This window comes from Panthera leo, chromosome C2 (genome assembly GCF_018350215.1).
Source record: "Panthera leo isolate Ple1 chromosome C2, P.leo_Ple1_pat1.1, whole genome shotgun sequence".
Lineage (NCBI taxonomy): Eukaryota > Metazoa > Chordata > Mammalia > Carnivora > Felidae > Panthera > Panthera leo.
Genome location: NC_056687.1, coordinates 96,547,295 through 96,568,977, shown reverse-complemented (window position 1 = coordinate 96,568,977; position 21,683 = coordinate 96,547,295). Strand labels below are relative to the sequence as shown.

Here is a 21,683-nt window from a genome sequence, read left to right as displayed (position 1 = left end):
GAGCACAAGCACTAAAAAGAGTATGGATGCTTATAGGCATTCCATTACGAAAGTTAATAGGCTATAAAAGACTTTAGACGAATTCTGTTTTATACTGTCAAGGCCTGTGTTCAACCTAATCCTCCATCAAATAGACAATGCTACTATTTGTATTTGTAAATGGTAATAATATGGGTCCTTGTTTATTATCCTATAAAATAGAAAAATCTAGAATCTGTCAGACCAGACTTACAGTCTAGTTTGCTATGCTTGGATCAATTTAAAGTATTGTGCTTGTACTATTGAGACAGAAGAGAAATTCAGTGCACAGGGGGGAAAACAAAAAAAAAAAAGAAAACACATCATTTACTTTTAAAAAGATGAACAAGGCCTCATTGTTATGAATCCCCGTTTATTTTTCCTGGTCAAGCACTGAAGTTTTATTTATGCTTAATAGACTGCATTTGGCATGTCTAAAAATGACACAAGTGTGAATTATGAATGACCTTCAACCTATTCAGGAAGTTGTAATAATTGAAATAATAGAGAAATATACTCCCTACAGAATCTGTACTGAGAGACAACTTTTTCAGACTATTGCTGTCCTTCTCACTTTGAAGTTGACAGTTGATTTCTTCCTCTTCCAGTTCCCAAAATTTACCCCGAATGCTTTATTTTCTATAACTTCATGCAATTTACCAGTCAGAAGACTAGAAAAAGCTGAATGGAACTTTAACATTTGGAAGGTAGGTAGGAGGGGAGGAGGTGACAGTTTGCGTATCTGAACAAAGTCAACATTAGATATGAACACATCTGTCAGCCTTGGTGCTGCAGAGAGGTCACATCAGGTCCACAAAGACAAAGTGTGCATATGGGCTGGCTTTAGAAAACACAGTCTGGACCCCTGATCTACCCATAGTAATGTGGGAAACTGCAATGTTCAGGAGGACAGGAGTAAAGCCAAGTTTTTAGCCTCTATAAGAAGGACTCTTATCATACTTTCTCTGCTATATTGGTAAGAGATAACAAGAAGTGTCTTCAGGAGACAAAGAAATTGATGACAGAATGGAAAGATACTTGTCCAACAGAATAGATCCTTTATCATGGCCAAGTTCTACCAAAGCAAACCAACCATAGTTTCCTTAATTTGTCCAAAGAGATAGTATACTATATTTGTCTTTAGGATGACAGTCTAAAGACTAAAAGATATTTTCAGAAATATAAGGTACTATCTCCCTATATCGAAAAATATGTATCCACTGGTTATTTTCAGGACAAAAATATTGTTGGAGGAGAAGCTTCCCCCCCCACTTTTATCTCTTTGTTGATAACATGAAGAGAAATCCAGGTATAATTTATTGGAATGACACATAACAGAGAACTGACCGTTGGTTTTAGTTTGTATAAGTAGAACAAATGATAAAGATCCACCTGCTATTATATCTGGAGCCTACAGTGTACCCAGCCTGGAAGTCTTGCAAATTTCAGTTAAATGACCTCTAAGGATCACTCTACAGACTCCACAAGAAATATCCACTAGCCACCTGTCTTTAATGTGGCCATTTCATCCGATTCTATGAAAACTGGTCATTCTGCATGATTTCACAATGCCTGGGAAGAGTTCCATCACTACATGATGAGGAAGCTAAAGATCATCTTTGGGTTTTTTTGACTAGGCTGGAGGCTTTTCTTGTGTCTTTGACCAACATGTTTTCCTCCTTGATAGACTGTAATGCACTCTGATGACTATCTTTTTGGCATCATTCCAGAAACAGCAGAGTCTCGTATGGATGTGATGTTTTGAGATCTTCCTGAATGAAAGGCGTTGTATACATGCAAACACTAATTACTCAAAATGTGCACAGAATACTGTAGGTCATCCACTTATTGAACTTCTGTGATTTGTTACTCTTCACAAAATTCCTAGTCTGCGTGGTGCTATGGCTGTCTTGTGTCCTGAGTGTCATTACACAAGGGAAACTTTTTCTGGGTGGAGGGAGGGCAGTGCTGTTTGTTTTATCATGTGAATATCAAATGGAAAACTATGTCTGAGACAGTTTCATCTTCGGGTGAAGGAAGTAACTTATCAGCCAGACAACATCCCCACCCCCCTAAGTCAGCTTAGGCACCGTTCACAAGGCCAGTCTCTGGGTATTGCCAGCTGGCATTCATCTTAAAACAGCAGAGCATAACTTTGGTATAAAAGTGGAACTTGACTTAAAAGGAAAGCAAAGAAAATGCCCAAAGCCAATAATAATTTTAACATCAAAAGAGGTCATAGAAAATGTGGACAGAAATCCTTGTAAAGGAAGAACAAATTAACAAATTACCTGACAGTTGATGCAAACATTTTTAAAAAGTGGAAAGAGGCGAACAAATTACATTTTACTTTTTACATAGCTGGTCCTCCCTGCTTTTTTTGCACAAATTACATTAATTGAATAATTCAGGAAAACATTTTTTTCTCAGTAAAAAGCCAAAGAAAATAACTTGATAATTGAGCCCATAATAAGCTTGCAGTTATAGTACTGTTCTAGTGTCACAGCCGTCTGATTGAACCATTGACGTGGACGTAAGGAGAGGAAAAGTGGGTGTGCCAATTCAGCCATGATCGTCCTGGAAGCAGTTAAAACTTTATAAGGTAAAGCACAAACGAGAACAATGCCTGTTCCAACTGAAAACACTGTAGAATCTTGCTGCCGTTCATTAACCACAAGAGAGCTGGCAGAATCTCCTAAGTGAATGCTGACCTTGATTTCTCTGAGGGGCGCTCGTTCTATATCTTATTTCTTCAAAATATACATCAGGCATTGGATAATCTCTTATTGACACATTTCTTTTTACTCAAAGTGAACAGCAGACTTCTCTTATTCTACTTACTAAATACCAGCTGTCAAGGGCCTGTTTAAAAATGAAAGGACTTATCACCTTGTGTAAATGACAAGATTAATAATGTCTTGGGTTTCTGAGAACTTTATTCCAGTTATAGACCATGTTAAGGGAAGGCCAGGAGTTTGAATGAAACCGTGTTCCTTTCCATGACGCAGAATACATACACACGTATAAAATGTTACCCCAAAGCACACACCCAGCTCATTCTAATTATCATGAGTGGAAAGGCAGGTCTTAAGTCTAAAAAGTCAACTTACACAACTTGTGCCTTGGTGACCTGTCTGATTACAACCAATATGGTTTCACCATGAGGTAGAAGAGGAAAACCTGTGTCCAAAGAGCTATTGCATAAGTGCCTCAAATTTATGAACATATCATAGATGACAACTGGCCTTGTTTGAGGTGGATAGGGGGTCTATGGGTCATCTTGTCTTTGATCAAGGTGAAAATACCGAAATGTGGAGGTCTGAGGAAACTTCTTAAAGGATGGAGGGAAAGGCAGGAGTGGGTGGGACCAAATCTAAAGCAATGTGCTACACTCACCCAGCAGAATGGTCTGTAAAGATATCTACAAGACATCAAAGGAAAGGACATCAAAATATCCAGAATAAAAAAGAAAGAAAGAAAACCTAAGCAAGCCGTCTAGATGTTTGCTTCTTTAACATTAGACACATGGGTGAGTCTAGATGTAAATGAAACTCAAAGTAATTAACTGTTTTCATGCTTCCTCTACATATTTGGTCCTCCTGAGGACCTATTCTGGAAAGAGCTGTCATTATCCAACTCTCTGCTTTTGCTCCTGCCCTGCTCTACCTCTCAGTGCCAGTTCTTGCTCCTGAAAACAACCAGGGACAATTTCAGACTGTTAAAATGTAAAAATATCGAAGCATTGTCTGTCTCAATAAAAATATGCGGCTAAATGCTGTACCACAACAGTGTGGCTATGTAACATTGTACAGAAACTTTAAGGAATATGGGGAAAATAATTAGGATTTCAAGGATAAAGAACCTTTGATATTATAATGGATCTTCTATTTTATGACCTGAATGTGTTCAGAGCTTAATTTACTAGTGTCTTTGGTGTGGCCTTCTTCTACAAAGATAAATTACTATAGTTAATATAATATTTTCAGGGAGCTGGTAAAGGATATCAGCCAGAAGCTGCAGCTAGTTAGAAATTATGATTAAACGCTCATGCCAGTATTTCCGAACTCCTATCTCCAAAAGCATCACTGCAATAATTTTGCAAACATGAAGAGACATCTAAAAACAACAAACGTGAGTCTTTCTAGGAAGCAGTAAGAAAGAAAACTGCCACAAAGCTCACTCTGGCCTGGAAAAAAAAACCTGAAATAAAATAATTCACAGAAATCTACTAGAGAATTTAAATTTAAAAATTAAAATCCCCTCAAATAAAATGCTTGCACAGAGGTATTAGAAAAATGTTAATCAAACAGCCAGATGAACCAGATTACATCCTTTTCCAACTTTACTTGAAAATCAAAATCCATGCTGTTTCTAAGTACTTCTTCACCCCCAAACAAACCAAATATGGGTTTTATTCAGTACACGTTTTGACTGTCTCACTATCATCAACTGTATTATCATCTTAGCAAGAACATTTATTCACTTTTATACCACTCCTCTACATCATTATAAAACTGATCCACATTGATTAAGTTTGGTCTTTAATGTCAGAATTTCTAAAAATATCTACCTTCCCAAAAATAAACTATAATTTCTACACCCTTGTTTTGTTCTGGGCCATCTTTTCCCTTCTTTGTTAGATATAATAATTATTACAATGACCAGGCTACAGTGGAAAGATCCATCTGACATTCTTCCTCTTTATAGTCCAAGAGTTAATACCTGTCGTGGTATTAAAATTCGTTTTCTAAACTTGCGTTCTATCTCAGAATTGGAGTGAAGAGAAACACCTTTTTGTTTTGTTTTGTTTTGTTTTTTACAATTTCTCGAGAGTGCTTCATTTACTTTTGTGTTGTGCAGGTGAGCTGTTGTTTGTGTTTAATAATTGCCCCTGATCCAGAGTCCCTCTCTTTATGGACATTAAATATATCTCACACAATGGGAGTGTTCTTATGTGATGAGTTGTGCTTGCTCACCACTTGTCAGCTCTTACTCCTCATGGAAAAGAGAGCGAAAAAACAGACCTACAGAATCTCTTTAGTCAGCTCTTTTTTTCATTGTACCTAGTCCAGCATTCACATTTCAAAGCTGTCTGAAATTGCAGTCTTAATTAACTTTTAGAACTATGCATACAAGCTTACAGATGAATACGTTTATAACATATGCATACATTATCTGAGTGTCTGTTCTCTTTTGTCTTGTCAACTGGGCTAAGCAGGATTGTATGCATACATTGCCTATCACACAAATCTGACTTTTACCTCTCACTTTCCTGTCTCCTTGTTTATGGGTGAACTTACTTGACCATGTAATGTCAATTTCACAATGATGTTATTTGATATGCACTCTGTTACCATCTTAGATGTCTGCCAGTACAACACATATACTTAAAATGAGTGCTTACAGCAATAATAGGTGTGTGTCTAATATTGACCTTTTATGCTTTTCCTGATTAACTATTTTCCCTGATTCTTCCATTAAAATACGTAAACATGCTATTCATTATATGCTGGTATGAAACCAGCATATTTTCTTTGGAAAGCAATATACCTCAAACATATACCTCAAAAGTAACTGTGTTAAAATTATAAATGCCTACCTTAATAAGCAAGCTAATTCAGAGTCAGCAATAGAAAAATAGTTTTGCTTTTTCAATGTAATTAACATTCCCAATGACGAGTGTATTTACCGTAAAATATTAGACACCTAAATATTAAATGAAAAATGTATTGGCCAAGAGTCCCATTCTTACCATCCTTTCACTGATCCTACAACAGTCTGATCTGTCCAATGAGACAGCTCTTATTGTCAGTAAATATGAATAGCAAATAATTATTATGATATAAATACATTATTTCATCTTACAGCTCTCTTTTGAGGTCCATCAACTCCTTTATTTTAAGAAACATAGCATGAAAAATTCATTCATTTATATAACACCTATGTATTTCCCACATCTACAAATAGTGTGCGCTCAAAAAGTGTTGTTGATGTGACAGTAACTCATATGACGGACTTAGGATATTTTCTGCTCTCAATCAATAGCTAATTTAATAATGTTTTCATTTGTCAATAATGCCTCTTGTTTTCTTACAGCAAAGACAAAAAAACCCATTGATTGGTTTATTATTTTTGATATATGTTGAAGATTTTTAAATGATTCCCATTTAAACCTAATTTTACAATTTACTACCTCATACAGTTTAGTCAGTAAAAATTATCTGGTAGCTGGTAAAATGCCAAAGAATAATCTCATAATGATGATTGAAACAGAGTCTTTGACCATATGACGCTAGCATTACTTAACAGCTTTCAATTGGAAACATCTAATTTAAACTTTTCTTTTCCTTGGTGGTGATTTTCACAGTAAATTTGCCAAACAACCATTTTAATATGGTCTTTGAAACATATTTAATTTAGGTAACCATTGGGTTAAAAGAAATAAATGATGGGTAACATAATTAAATTCTAACCCAGTAGTGTTTATAAAACAAAAAATTAACAGGCTAAACCTCTCGTTGTTTCAGATATTGTCATACAAAGTTACAAGATTCATAACCTAACTTTATTGAGTGCAAAATATGCTTCATGATATTTTCATGATCTTATTTCATAGCTATTGTTATTACAGTTAACCTCACTACATGGGCCTCCATAAAGCAATTTCCAGCGGTGATATTTTTCTACTTTTCACATACACAAAAAAAAAGAAGTATTTTGATTAATCTAAAAGTGTTTCTCATTTGTAATCAGGCAAGTCAATATAAAATGCATAGTCAGGTAAGTCCACATATAGATCATCCATATATATATCTACCTACTACTTCAAGTAAGATCTATATAATATTTCAAGTGTATCACTTCCATTTTCTGCACAAATTCATAAAGTGTTATTGAGTACCTCAATACTTTCTATGAATGTTTCCCTATTATGATGGTAAAGAAAAAAAGGTAAAGAACATCTAGCAATAAATAGTGCTCAGTGTTTAAATCATCCAATCACATTCAGAAAACTAGAACATTTATGAAGTTTACTGTTACAAAGTGAGTAAACCACCCAAAAAAGTAGCACTGGAAGAAAGCAGTGCTGCAAATAACTTTATTCTGCATCTTACTTATATTTGTACATTACCTTTCACCCTATCAACAAACAGGCCACAAGGGTCTACTGCAACTCACTGTTATTTTTATTCTTCAGGCTTCACTGATACTTTAGTGCTCTCAAAGAAAAGACAAGAAAATCTTTACAACGTACCTGATCATTTATCTGGCATGCAACGAGGTTGTGCTGATCATAACAGCCAGCGAACCTGATGTACTTGAGCCAGCTTCCTACATCTGGTTGACTAGCATCTACGCAGAACTTCACATTGCAAAACTCATCTAAGATCTGGAAGGAAGAAGATGAGAACAATCAGTTTCCATATCAGTTCATTCATTAGAATAGTTAATTGCTTGAAAATATTTTACTCGTGTGTAGTCCTCCTTTAAATCCTTTTTTAAAAAGTCAGACAGCATGCATATTAATAAAGGAGGTATGATAATAAATTATCTTAGAAGCAGCAATGTACTGTTTTTTAAAAGAACAAAGCGATTGTAAATTATTGCAAAAACTGATCAATTGATTTCAAAAACGCTTGTTTCCTTGTTATGCATGAATGAGTGCTATTGACTTAGTTCTATTCAATGTGATTTTTATTAAAAAATAATATTGAATAGTACATATTAACATAATATTTCTAAACTAAGTTGTCAATGTTCAAGGTTCAGATTGTCTTCCCATGAAAGTGTATACTTTCACATTTTTGTCCTTTAAATTCATTCAATTAAAAAAACTTTAAATATTATTAAATTCCTTTTCACTCTGCATTTCACTACCATGAAACAACTAAATCATACCCTGAATTGAAAAAGATAATAAAATTTGTCTCATAGATGTTTCTGACAAAACTTAAGAAAAACAAATGAAAACAAACGATTGATACACACTCATGCAAAATATGGCAACCTAACACATGTCAATGCATGTTTCAATTTTATGTTTAGTAAGCAAAATAACAAAATTGGCTTGTGAACAAGTAAAAATATATATAATAATACTGTAACAAATTGCCATCATTAAATATGTTTGTGTATTGTTATTTTTCATATGATATTACATTTGGCCTATCCTGAATATTAATCATTACTTAGGACACCTATTAAACAAAAATCTAAATGGGAAACATCTATTTTTGAGGTTTTGCATACTTAAACAAAACTATTCTGATTCACTAGCAGCAATAATGTTTTAAACATCAATATTAAAAGCTGCAGAGTCGTTGACCTAATGGGGAGTAACTAGAAAGGCTGGTAATGTTAATGTCAATCAGTTAATGCAAACTTGAGGAAGTTTCCTATCACAGACTAAATAAGACACTCTAGAACAAAAAAAATCATTAAATAACTCCCAGAGAACCTTGCTGTATCCACACCTATCTAAAAGTAAAAACTAAACTCTTGGGTCCATAGACCAAAAGCAATCTTGCATAGAATTCAGGTATTCACCTAGTTGCAGATTCAACTCATTAACTCACCACAAACTTCAAGAAGAAGCCCAGGGCTCTGAGAGCTCTAGTTAAGAGGCATTATGAATAAGCCTTTGGCCATGAGGCAATTAAAGGGCAATAAGTAGCCCCACAATTTAAAAAAGAAAAATCAAAACAGAAGATAGGGATAGTAATTGCTACACACACGTACACACACACACACACACACACACACACACACACATCTTTTTCAAGACACCTCTTCACACTAACAACAACAGAAAGTTTACATTAAATACCCTCTCTAGTGAGAAAGACAGATTTTAACAATCTCTTATTTTTTAAATTACAAACTTTAACTTGTTTTCTTCAACTCTCAACGCTGAGTAACTCAAATGGCAACTTGAGATCCCCCTCCCAGATGTCTACGAGAAGCATAAATAACAATAGCAATACACATTTTAAAACAGTAAAAAGTTGGTGTTTTTGTTTTGTTAGTTTTTTTGGCTTGTTTGGTTTCTGGTATTTGTTTTCTTGACTAGCAAAAACAAAAAGGCAGTTCTACTGACACAGGAGAGAAATATTTAATGAAGGAAATAGAGTGAAGTCAGTGAAATGCAACACCAGTTCCATTTCATATTTGCAGAAAGAGGTGGAAAACTTGTTAATTTCAAAGTCAAGCATCATCTATCCCCTTAGCTTTCCAGCATTCCCTTTTGCGGGGGGCAGGGAGTTAAGTACTGCATATACTGCACATAAAAATTCTAGGTGTAATTTTATTCCGTGTTAACATTATTGCCATTGCCACTGTCAACAGTGAAATTAATTTAAAAACAGGTTCATTCCCAAAGAATGTCTTTTTACATATATGTTACATGATTATTCAAATATTTCATCAACATATTAACTTTCTTACTCTCAATATTCTTGCCCCAAGACAAAAGCTGAACTTTCTCCAGAAACGTTTCCCCCCCTGGGTGAATTATTCACTTTTGATTTGCTAGCAGAACTGCATTTGTCTCCCAAATGTCTTAATCGTCTCGGAAATCTCGAATAAAATAAAGTAACAACACATCTTCTGTCATTTCATCTAACACACTGCTGTGTTTTTAAAGGCTGTCAAGTTCCAAAGATAGCTTAAAAAAAAAAAAAAAAAGAATTCCCTTTAGGTGGACTTTAGAGAAAGGCCCTTTCAAAAACCAACAGCAAAAGGAAAGAAAAAAAAAAAAATCCCTACATTCTAGCCAAAGGGTCCGAATGTGACTTTCTCGCGAAGCAGCACACGATGTTGGACAGCAAAGCTGTTACTTGGCAAGGTGGAACTCGGCCGAAAGCGGCTCCAAAGTCGCGTGGCCGGTGCCAGGAATTCAGATTTTGGCAACCCCACCTTCTGCGTCCCTGATACCGACGGACAGACACACGGAGGGAGGGGAAGTAGGAGACGAGCGAGAGGGAAAAAAGGCCGACAGCCGGGAGAGAGACCCACCGAAGGCCGGACGACCCACCCCGGAGACGCGTCCAGACCGCACCGTCAGGAGGAACAAGGAAATCGCCAGTCCCAGCAACGTAGATAAGCAGCAGGGCTCCGCGAGACTGCGGGCAAGTAGGAAAAGAAGGCTGGGGGGGCGGGGGGTGCCCCGGAGAAGGGGTGCCAAGGCAGAAAAGTGTCCGAAGTTACAAACTATGCACATCGCCAAGACTTTTTTTTTTTAAGTGCGTTCTCTTACCTTAAGATTTCTATGGCCTCAACTCAGCAATAAAAGGCAATCACAGAAGAATTAAAACAAACAAAATAAAATAATCAGCAGCCCCCAGCTTTCCTGCACGAAAATCCTTTCAAACGATCCCGAACCACATTTCGGGATGTTTAAAAAAAAAAAAAAAAAGAAAAAAAAAAAAGAAAAGAAAGAAAAAGGAAAAAAGAAAGCCTCGCGTCTCGATTTCCGAATAGGTCTCTGATAACTTTGTCCGTTTCTAGGATCTGCTCGCCAGGACCACGCGTTTCAGATTTATTGTCCGCCAACAGTGTATTTTTAAGACCAGAAATGAAGTCTCCTTTCGTCTGGGTGACCCGGGTTTGGTGTGTTTTGGCTTTTTTTTCCCCCTTCCTAAATGAGCTCGGAGCTATTCCTTCTGGTTCACATCACCTCCCTCTTTTCTCACTTTCTCTTGCTCTTATCAGCCCGATGTGTAATGAAAGTTATCTGAAACCCACTAAAACTTCTTCCACTTCTCTCTCCCAGTTCCAGGGGGGGGTGGGGGGGACAGGCAGGAGGGGCAGAGTTTGAAAAGGTGGGGGGCCTGGGGAGGCGAGGGGAGCTCTAGCCCTCTTTCAGATCCTCCGTAGCGCCTTCCCCAGTCCTAGACCCTCACGGGATCGTCCCCTTTCGCAACTCCAAGCGCAGCCGCCGGGTTTCTATTTCATGAACTGTCTCTTTAAAGAAGATCTGCTCGGCCATCCAGAAAGAACCCGGGGCGAGGGAGAAAGGGAGCTATCTCCCGCCGCCCAGAGTGTCGGAAGCCAGACGGGGCTCCTCTTTCAGTAAATTTTTAAAGTGACAGCAGCCTCCTCTGGCGGGAGAGGTCACAAAAAGGTCGCCAAGACCCAAGTCCTATAGGGACAGACTGATTATGGATACACCATCCCCCTTAAGCATGTAGATTTCTCCGGGTAAACAACCAATGGGGAGATCTCGCCAGACAGGATTTCTTTCCCTAGGGAAATATCCTCTGTTTAGGTGTCCTGAAAGCACAAGTGTAAGTGTGTGTGTGTGCGTGCGTGTGTGTGTGTGTGCGTGTGTGTGTTGGAGGTGGGGGATGGGAGTGATCCGGTGGAGAAGTGCTTTGGGGGGGTGTGAGGGTGTGTGCACCAAGCCTGGGGGTGGGGCGCTGGAGGGGGCGAGAATGAGAATGGGGTTTAGGGTGAAGAGACACTGGCTCATGCTAAACCTCATAATTAGTTTAGAAATTCTCAGAAAACAACAGCCTAACAGTGAAAGTTGACATGTCCATTTCCAGTTTTCTGCTAAGCATCTTTTTAAATGATTATTATTGAAATTCATGCTCTGTTCTCTATTATTATAGTTAGGTCAGCTGAAGAGCATGCTACTTTTTCAAATCATGTTTGTCTTAAAAGAAGTAATTTCAAAATCTGAAACATGTTTTGCCAATAACCTGCCCAAATAGCGTATTAAGGTCTTGGAGAGATTGACAATTGTCTGGTGAGTTTTTGCCATATTCTGTAATACGTTAATTAAAACACCATTAACGACCAAAAGTGGAATTAAGCAGTTTGACAACTCAGGTTATTTTTAAAGTTTTAACATTATAAATACTGCTTTGGGGGATCAGTACTGTACGGTGATTAATAACTTTCTAATATAAATGGTCACTTTTTATCAAAACATTTCAGAAACAGCACCGGAAGAAGGAATATAGGAATGCGTGACAAAATAAAAGAGTCTACGGATTTACCTATAGCCAACCTTTGAAATTTTAGTAAAACCCAACGGTTAAATGGAAATAATTTTTTTTTTTTTTATCACAAAACTCCATTCATAAAAACAAATGAACAAATCCAACTTCTCAACTCAACAATGGAAAGTTAAGCAAAGTAAGCCGGTCGAGGGACCCTTGAGGGGGAGGGGCGGAGGGAAAGGCTATGGAAAGCGTGCTTATGTTGAACTTTATCAGCGAACGGGGACAACGCCAAGTCCCCTTTTTGTTTTCTCCAAGTGCAAATAGACGTGTAAATCTAGTAGATGTATATTTCCCCAAAATGCTGATTTAAAAAACAAAAATAGTAACAAAAGGGAGGGATGTGGGAGAGAGAAAATGACAAGAGGTGGTGACTAATTCGTTTCGGTGGCCTGTTATCTGTGACATTGAACTGTTATTTCAGATAATGGCCATTGTTTGAGGAAAAATCGCACAGCAGTGGTAGGTAGGACAGGAAAAATCCTTTGTAAATAACCTAAAACCCGGTCAGATATTCCCATAGAGTTCGGCGCTTGAGAACCTTTAAGAGCCCCCGGTTTGCTGCCATTGATTTCCTGCCCTTCCTCAACTTGCCCATTGTCGGAGCCCTTTTTTTTTTTTTTTTTTTTTTTAATTTAGCCATAAATTGGACCGGCTCGAGCTATGAGCTGTTCTATTTTCTTCCTGTCAGGATGAGGGATTTGTTTTATGATGCATTGTGTATTAAATACAAGTAATCTGGCGAACCGATTGCTTCAGACAGTGCGGCCTGATCAGGGGGTCTGAGAGCTGAGCGCCCCAATCCCCCGCCCCAGCCCCGCGGCCCCCGCCACCTTGCCCTTTACAAAGCGGCTCTGAAAAGGAGGAAATGTCGGTGGATAAACAAAAGGTCGGGTAGAATCTGTGGCACGTTCTGGCTAAATTAGGATTTCGTGGAAAGGGCCTCGGAGTTTTTTCCCTTATATTGGGTTCGGGTGGGGGAGGCGGGGCGACTTTCAAGGTCTGGGTACTTGCAGATGTGGCTGAGGCCGGTAGATGGCGTTGCACCCCGAACTAAGGCGCTGCGGCTGCGGCTTCAACCACCCAGGTGAACCCCTGCCTTCCGCCGGGCGCCGGCCTCCGTCTTTGCCCTGCGCCCAGCACGCCGGCCCGCACTTCCCGAGCTTCTGGCCGAGGGCACCCTGCAGTCCAGAACCGCGGACACCCGCCTGAGCTAGGACTAGTTCCACGTAGGAAATTCTCTTCTCCAAACAGAGCCAAAAGTGTTAACGCCTTCTCTCTGAAACCTTGGAAGATTTATCTAGAGAGATGGGGGATTATTTAGCCTCATCATTATTTTATCAATATCATCATCATCAGTCTTGCTCTCTGCTGAATTACTAGTGAGAAAGACTAAAGGAAATCATCAGAAGGACCCGGGCAAACAAGAAATATCAATCTCTCTCCCTCGCTCTTGCTCCCCCCACCCTTCGTTCTCGCGCTCCCGCTCTCTCCCTCCCTCACACCCCGCCCCCTCTCTTTTTTGATTATATAATAACTTCGCGGAAAGACAGAGTCACCCCACTTTTCTTCCCCCGACGACGCAGCTTGAAGTTTACAAGTAGGGTCCTGAAATCCCAGAATAGTTAGATGGGCCTTGTTTCTCAAGAAAGGAGCCTCTTGCTATTTCCATAATAACCCTTTAGGAGAAGACCCTGACCCACCTCCTCCCGTAAGAAGTGAAACAGAAGAGGAGACGGAGCACTGGAGAAAAAAGGTTTTTGCACAGCGCTTGTTTTTCTCCCTGGTTAACTTGCTTTCCATCAGGAGGTTTCTAAAACAATAAATAAATACAAGGAGCCAAATACCACCACCAATTCCCTTTATTCCTTGGGATTTCGGGTGAAATCTGTTTACAGTAGTTCCCAGTTACAAATTAATCTGCAAAAGCCGCTGTCTGCTCAGCAGTAATCAGTAACATGCGTGTTCTGCAGTGTTTAACGCTGCCCTTGAAATGGGCTATTAAAAATAATGGTTTTACTATAATCTCAAACCAACTTTAATTTGCAAACATGTATCAGGACAAATGATCTAAATATTAAGGGGATGGAATGGAAGAACATACTATAACAAATGTATAGCTCTGGAGAAAGCAGAAAATAGACTGATTCATCACCACTGTTTAAGAAGAATCCTACTTTAAAAACATTTTTTTCCAGAAGGAATTATTGTTTTTTCTGTCCCAGTCTGTTAATTGTTGTTTACCAGGAAAAAGGCATTGGAAAATATGAGGTTTGAGTGTGAGTTGATAGATTTTCTGGGAGCTGTAAAGATCCCCCTTTGGCTGATGGCAGGGCTGGGGTGGGAGAGGTTAATGTGTTTTCTTCCTGGTTTGAAAAGGGCATAAACCCTCCTCAGGCCCCTTCCTTCCTCCCCCATCTGCGTGGATTGCAGAATCTTTAAAAGGCTCAAAGATTTCCAATAAGGCCACTGGCTCTGCCTTCATTGTGTAACTGTTTATTTAAAATAAGTCAATATATTAGTTAAAGCAGTAAGAAGTTAGTGCTTCAGTATTCAAGTGATTCCCACAAGACTGTAAGCTGATGCCTCTTTTAAGCCTTCAACTTCATGGCTGTCCCAGAAGTAAAAGTTCTGCTAATGGAGACCCTATGGGCATGGTACATTCCAGCACATCATTAAAGGAAAGAAAAGCAGTCCAGCCAAAGCCAGATGAAATGACTGCACTGTCCACTTTTAATAGGCTTCCTGTGGACAAACAGCCCTGTAACACTCTGCAGAGGACAATATTTAAAAACAAGACAACTTGCTGGCAGTTTTCAATACCATAAAGTTAATAAAGTATGTTCCCATTCACCCTGACATTATGTTTTTAGTTTATAGAGGAAGGCACTTTATAACCTCAGCCTAAGTAGACTTCCCTTAATTCCACAGCTTTGGGTTTCTTGAGGTGGCTAAATATACACTGAACTTCAAGCCTGACATTTTTGTTTTAACACTCTTTTTTTGTAGCTTTTCAAGAACATACAAGTGCATTTTTACATTTCTCAAGTGCAGTTTCATTCATGGAGATCCTGTTAAATCTTGTTTCATACAGTTCATGTCAAGAAGCATGAAATAATCTGAGAAATTGACATTTGGCTGAACAATAACTGCTTGCTAATTAAATTAGCTTCATGTATAGATATTGATGTGTGTTTAAAAAGAAAATCGATGCTTTCTTTTCCACATCAGAACAGGATTTTGTAAAATCTAACTTAGCTGAGACTAAGATAAGAAAAAATATAGTAAGTACGTCTTTAGGACTCAAGAGACTCCCCACTGATTTTCCTATAAATATTTTTCCCAATACAGAAACTCCCAATTTGTCTCTCCTTCTTCTTTCCCTCCAGATTCTTGACCACCTACAAGTTCTTCTCCCAAATCCTTTTACTTAAAGAGTAAGCCTTGTAATGAAGCATAACATCTAGCCAGAGAAACTAGGTCAGAAAGCCAAGGAATCAAAGGAATATTTTGTTTAATTTTAGTTTATATGTTTTAATCAGGGGCGTATTTCCCAAGATGGGCCCCCTAAATTTGAAGGTGAATTCTGTGGTGCTGGGTAGGTAGACACAAACAAAACAGTCCAGCACAGTAAGTTTACAAACAAAAAGGGCTCGGAATGTCTATAGTCACAAACACACATCATCACTCCTCAGGAGAGATGTTTCTTGTCTCTCTTGATGGACTTTGTTTTTTGTTTTGTTGTTGTTGTTGTTTTTAATCTATGGGTGGGGGGGGGGGGCTGTTGAAAAAAAATGAAAAAAGGAAATTAAACGTAAAAAAAATGTAAATAAAAAATTTCCCTTGGTCTGGAAATGGGCCCTACTGAAAGCATGTTAATCCCCACCTCAGTAATTTGGTTCTCCAGGAGAAGACAGAAGCCCTGCTGCTGTGCCCTGCACTTCATAAATCACATCTTTATGTGGACAAGGTCAGGGCACCTAACAGCTCAGACATGGGCCTTTGCAGTGGCTCGAGGATTCAGGCATGTTTACTCTCCCGCTCGGCTCTCCGAGGAGTAGTCCAGCACGCTTCTAATTACTTTTGATTATTTTCATTTGCTGGGGTCAGTCTGGCTTGCCAGGACTGCTGGAGGCTTGATTTCCTACAAATCTCGATGTCTTTGTAGGACGGCACTGTGTGCGTGCAGAATTAGCACCCCGTTATTGTCCCTACAGCATGGGATCCCTCAAAACAGATACTGTGATATAAAAGTTTCCCCAGTGAACCATTACCTACTTCCAATTTATTAATTAACTACACAAGCATAATCACCTAGCTGATCTTTTAAAAAATGCAGATGACTTTCTTACCATTTGAGTATTTTATCGTATATTTGGCCACACTGAAAGTGAATTTCTTTTTTTTTTTCCATTTTTTTTTTTTTTTTGCTTTACTCTAAATATATTTAGTAATGACTAGCAGCCCTTTGGAAACTAAGATGAAATACTTTGCTGAGACAACAGCTCTAGTGAATAAATTATTATACTCAAAGATTTATTTCCTAAACTCCAATTAAGACTGCCATATTTAAAATATTTTTTGTTTGGCTATTTTGATGTATTTCAGTCCTAAGCTATTACACTGAGTGGTTATTTTGTGGCGAAAGCACAACAACAACAACAACAAATTCATACGAAGTTTAAATGAAAACACTGTTATAAAATAAAAACTTTAATAAAATATAGTAAAATTTTGGTAGAGAAAAAGAGATGAAATACCATTATTTTTCTCTTCTTTATCCACCCAAAGTAGAAATGTTTAATGCTCTGACGTATATGCATTAAAAGATGCATTAAAAAAAAACTAAACAAATAAATATTCACAAAAACTGAAAAATAAGTAATTGCAAAAAACATACAACACATCAATCTGGCTGTTGAGACAATGAACATTTTTAGGTCACCGAGCAAAAATTACTTTTATCTTTTTCTTTTTTAGATGATAACTTGGATCATGATTACAATTAGTCTTCAAAAGCCAAATTCCTCATTCTTCCTAACTTTGGATCAAAGAATGAATGTACTAAATGCTTTTAGAATTAACTCCAATTCTGTTAGGAATTAATTTTTAATTATTTTATTAATTTTAATTAATTCAATCTCTCGAGACACTATTCAGCACATTATGCAATAACTTGAGGGTCAGCTTCTTCCCTGAGGCTATGAAAACACCGTTGCTTTAGTGGTTGTAGACTCATAATTTTGTGGGGAAAGTGAGCTGGAAGACCTTTCTCTACTTCTGTCTCCACCCCTAGCTATGTGCCTTTGGGTAAGTCACTTAACCTTTGAGTTGGTTTCCATGAGAGTTTCATAATATCAGCCTAACAGGAATGTTGGGAAAATAAATCGGGTAATATGAGTGTGAACTGCTCTGAGTTCATGGGAACAGGTCAAAATACTATAAGTTTCACAGTATTGGTGTTGGTATAATGGGTTAGAACAGACTTACATACACACACAATGAGGAAGATAGTCTAGTCTGTATTTTGAAGAATGGCAAAATCGAAGTATTTTTCTATCCTCTTTCTTCCATTCCAATGCCAGTTGCCCTAATCCTTACCCTGACCTACGGAAGAGAAGAATTTTAAGAAAAATGTTTTTGCTCTCTCAAGCTGTGCTACCCCTGAAGATGTCTGTCTCTGTCGGGCTTGCAGCTGAGTTTGTTCTGTCCTACCCACTGCGTTCTCTGCCAATCAGTAAGAGGGAGAGCTCTGAGGCAGAGGTAAAATGTCATTGAGGTTAAGATCCCTAAAAACCAGGTTAGGAAGCCATCCACACACATATACACACCCATACACACACATCTGGACTAGTTTTAGGTCAATATTTATTACCAAGGCCAGTAAACTTATTCTCTACCATGTCCTCTGGTAGACTTTAAGTGCCAGAATAGCAGGGATTGGGTATATTTTATTTGCTTCTATTGCCCAGAGCCTAATACAACACCTGGAGGTATTGTACCTCATATGGTACCTCATATGGAGGTATTCAGTAGATGTTTGTTGAAAAAATGTGTGAGAATCTTCCTCGCTTTTCATTCCCACCCATGGATGCCCAGCTTAGATGCCTGTTACCTGTTGTCTGAATTATTGCAATGACCTCTTAACAGATCATCTGACCACAGCTCACCTTCCCACTAGTTGATGCTCAATACTGTTCATCTTCCCCAGCATCAGCTCTTAATCACTTTTCTGTTCAAAATTCTTCAATGGGTTTCAGTTGTCTAATGATTCAGTATAAACTCATTCCATTTTTTGACAATTAAATGAAGAGATGTAAGTAAATCACTTAGAATCATGCATGGTGCATACCATATGGTCAATTAAAACAGCTATTATTATTATTGGTATTACTAAAATAATTGTTATTCTAACCATTATTGTTCCTCGGCCTATAATCCATTTTGCCTTGATTATCTTGGATGAAATCTTATCTGCCCTTCAAAGACCCCCTTTTTTATGCCCACTGATTCCTACCAACCAAGTCTGACCTTTTTTCATCATTCACCCCAAATCATCTTTGCTTCAATTCTGGTTTATAGCCAGGTCTACCTTGCCTTACAGTAGTGTTCGTTACTAAAGTCATTGCTCACTGTTCATTATTAAAATCATCAAAAATCCTTCTTAAGGGCCATTGTAGCTTAAATTCTTAAAGATGGGATTAAGTTTCATTCATACTAACATCTTCAGCCCCATCTTTTCATAATGGGCTAAAACTACCTTTGAACTTCCCTTGTAAGAGTAAATTCATTATGCCTAGATGTATGAGGAATTGCTATAATAGCCAAGAAAACTGGACTATTTAACATTGTACCCCCATGGGAATCACCTGATGCCCTGATAAGTCTCTTTTAGGGAATTTAGAGATAGAAACTCCTGCCACTGCTAATGTCCAGAAGCAGCACGTTACTGCTCCCTATCACTCATATTTATGTTTCTGTTCTATCTGCCCTTTACCTGAGTGCCAACCCTGGACAACATCTTGGACTCTTTCGTTTCCCTTATCCCCAGTAAACAGTCACTGACTTGGTCAGTCTGTTAAATTGTTACTACAGAGCCTTCATCTTCCCACTGGCACCGGCCTAATGAAGGCCCTTGTCATATTAGGCCTGAATTTTATGGCATCTGTAGACCAAAAATTAGCCTTCCTGAAATAACAAAGGTATAACAATGTTTTGTTTTACCTAAAAAAGAAAAGAAAAGGTAGAAAACAAAGAAAAAACACACTAATAAAGATTCTGATGGATCCTAACGTGCCAGAAAATAAAGCCCCTAATTCCAAACGCAGTATCCTCTCTAATTTGATGTCAAATTTATCTTGGTAGGCCCATATCCTCGTTCTTCCCTCCAAACAGGTCCTTAGTTCTGGTTAGCAACTAGGGATGTGAGCAGAAGTTCTTGGTCCTTTAACTGTGTTCATGCGGGTCCTTCACATTTTCTTACAGTCACGGCATTCAGGAGATGAAACAATGGAAATACTAGCACTATTTGTCGAGCTCATACACAGCCATCCAGGCACCCTTACAGTACTTGTTATTAAAATCATTCACTAGTCAGTCATCATATTTAGGGTCATTTGTAATATGTTATCTGCCAATTTACCTATAGGCTGTTTAATGGCCAGAAACACTCTTCACGTGAGCATTTTCTAACCAGTGACTTGTTAGCCCGTCTTCCCCGAGAATGTGTTCTGTGGTTAAATAAGGTAGTAACTCCCTCTTGGGGCCTCACAATGAACATCAGCACGGTAAATGCTCTAAGACTCTAAAAGTTTAAGAAGTACCGCAGGAAAGAAACCTTTTGACTTGTTTAATGGGGCATCAACAAAAATATTTAAACATGTACAAAATCCCCTTGCCCCTTCCACTGGGACGCCTAAGGGAAGGAATTTTGGAAATAAAGCTTTATGTTATTTTGCATCCATTTCAGCAAAGCATATAAATATTCTTCGAAATATTTTTCTATCAGTTGACTTTTTTTACCTCTTGATCAAAAAATGTTACAAAATAGTAATAGATGAATAGGGACAAAATCAAGCCTCGACTTTGTTCACATTGAAAGCATTTGGAAAGTCTATCAAGCTCACAAGAAAAGTAGGTTATCAGCAAACTCTAGCCGATTGATCCTCGCCCTGTGAGCTGTTGTAATTGTATTTGAGTGTATGGTACAAGAACCTTCCAAAGGAATGTCTCTAATCTCATTTCAAAATCAAACCACACTCTCCTATCCTCTTCTATTACAAGCTCTCCTAAAGCACGGATTTTACCATGGGGTTATTTACACACAAAGTTTTACATTATTTAGGCTTTTCTTAATAAGACTTGGCATTATCTAGATCTTCATTTCCCCAGGAGAGAAAAAAAGCAGTGAGTCAATCTCAGACTAAGGATGCCTGAATTAAACATTTAAGAATTTGCCTTTTTTTCCAGTTTTTGATATCGGATTCATGTGTCGTGCCAGCCGATGCCTGCCTGACCACTAAACTACATGGACATTAAGTCGGATGGCATACAAAATTACAGGAATTTGATCTTGAGATAAACCACAAACCTTGATGAACTAGCATTGTTCCAGATGAATTAACTCATCATCCTGAAGAACAGAACATTTCACAGGGGTGACCAAACAATCTTCTCTATAAAGAACACTAATGACTGTGATTAATTTGTAATCTATTGAAAGTGCTTTCTTCCAACTAAAGAGGCACACACCATATTGGGGGAGGGGTGGTGAGGCAGTTCTGGCCCTAGAATTATCGCTCCACTCCAAAGCTCTGACCTTAGGTGCTGGTTACCATATGTCCGTTACAGAATTATTCAAAAACAATCAATATGTTAAGTTCTTATCAATGATTTAGTGAAACATTTATCTTTTCTCTATGTTGGAAATCCTAAAATTCCATTTTATTACATCAGTGACCATAGCCAGACACTTAAACAATAAAAAAACAAAAAAAAAATTAAACCCTACAGTGCCAGGAAAGCATGTTAGGTTTTTAATCCATTGAATGGGTGTCCCATCTTTTGATACATACCAAAGGTAAAATGTCAAAATATTCTAATCGTTGGTTAAAGTATCAATAAAATCTCAGTATCATTGTGAATATATGGCCATTGATTTCAGCCATGGTTTTAAAAATATCTTTCTATAAATTTTGTGGAGTCAATTCTTCAGCTTCAAATAAAATCCTAATATAGCCTGTCTATAAACTCCAGAATTAAGTACTGGTCAACTTCCAAGATGCATTCTCAAAGGTATTTGTGCTTTGGTGTGTAGTTCTTGGCTGGAAAACAAATCCAGGTTTGCTAATGCAGTGCCCTACAACTAGAATGGAGAATGCCAGAAAGCATGTGAATGGAAATACCTAAAGAGGAAAGAAAAATACGCACCCTGATTCACACATAATTTATATTCCCATATGATCTGGACTATAAATTTACAAATAACACATGGAACTCAGTCAGAAGATGGAGAAAACTGAAATTATGAGCCTAGGAAGAAGGTAAGATGGAAATGACTACAATTTTAAATTTTAAACTCATGCTTTTGTGTGATATCACACTGCATCTTACACACTTTTGTACTTCTCCTCCCCACTTCCACTCTTGCGAGTAGCCAGC

General features: G+C 38.0%; 1 protein-coding gene across 6 annotated transcripts in view; it reads right to left on the bottom strand.

Moving 5' to 3' along the window:
• MECOM (MDS1 and EVI1 complex locus) overlaps window positions 1–21,683 on the bottom strand; it is a 557,439-nt gene that overhangs the window by 51,483 nt on the left and 484,273 nt on the right. For 5 of the 6 annotated variants that reach the window (XM_042954308.1, XM_042954311.1, XM_042954309.1 and 2 more), the window contains exon 3: window positions 7,274–7,408. In XM_042954308.1, coding sequence (XP_042810242.1) covers window positions 7,274–7,408 — 135 coding nt within the window. Of the gene's footprint in view, window positions 1–7,273; window positions 7,409–10,273; window positions 10,766–21,683 lie in introns of those variants that run through there. The other variant, XM_042954313.1, reaches the window with a different exon arrangement.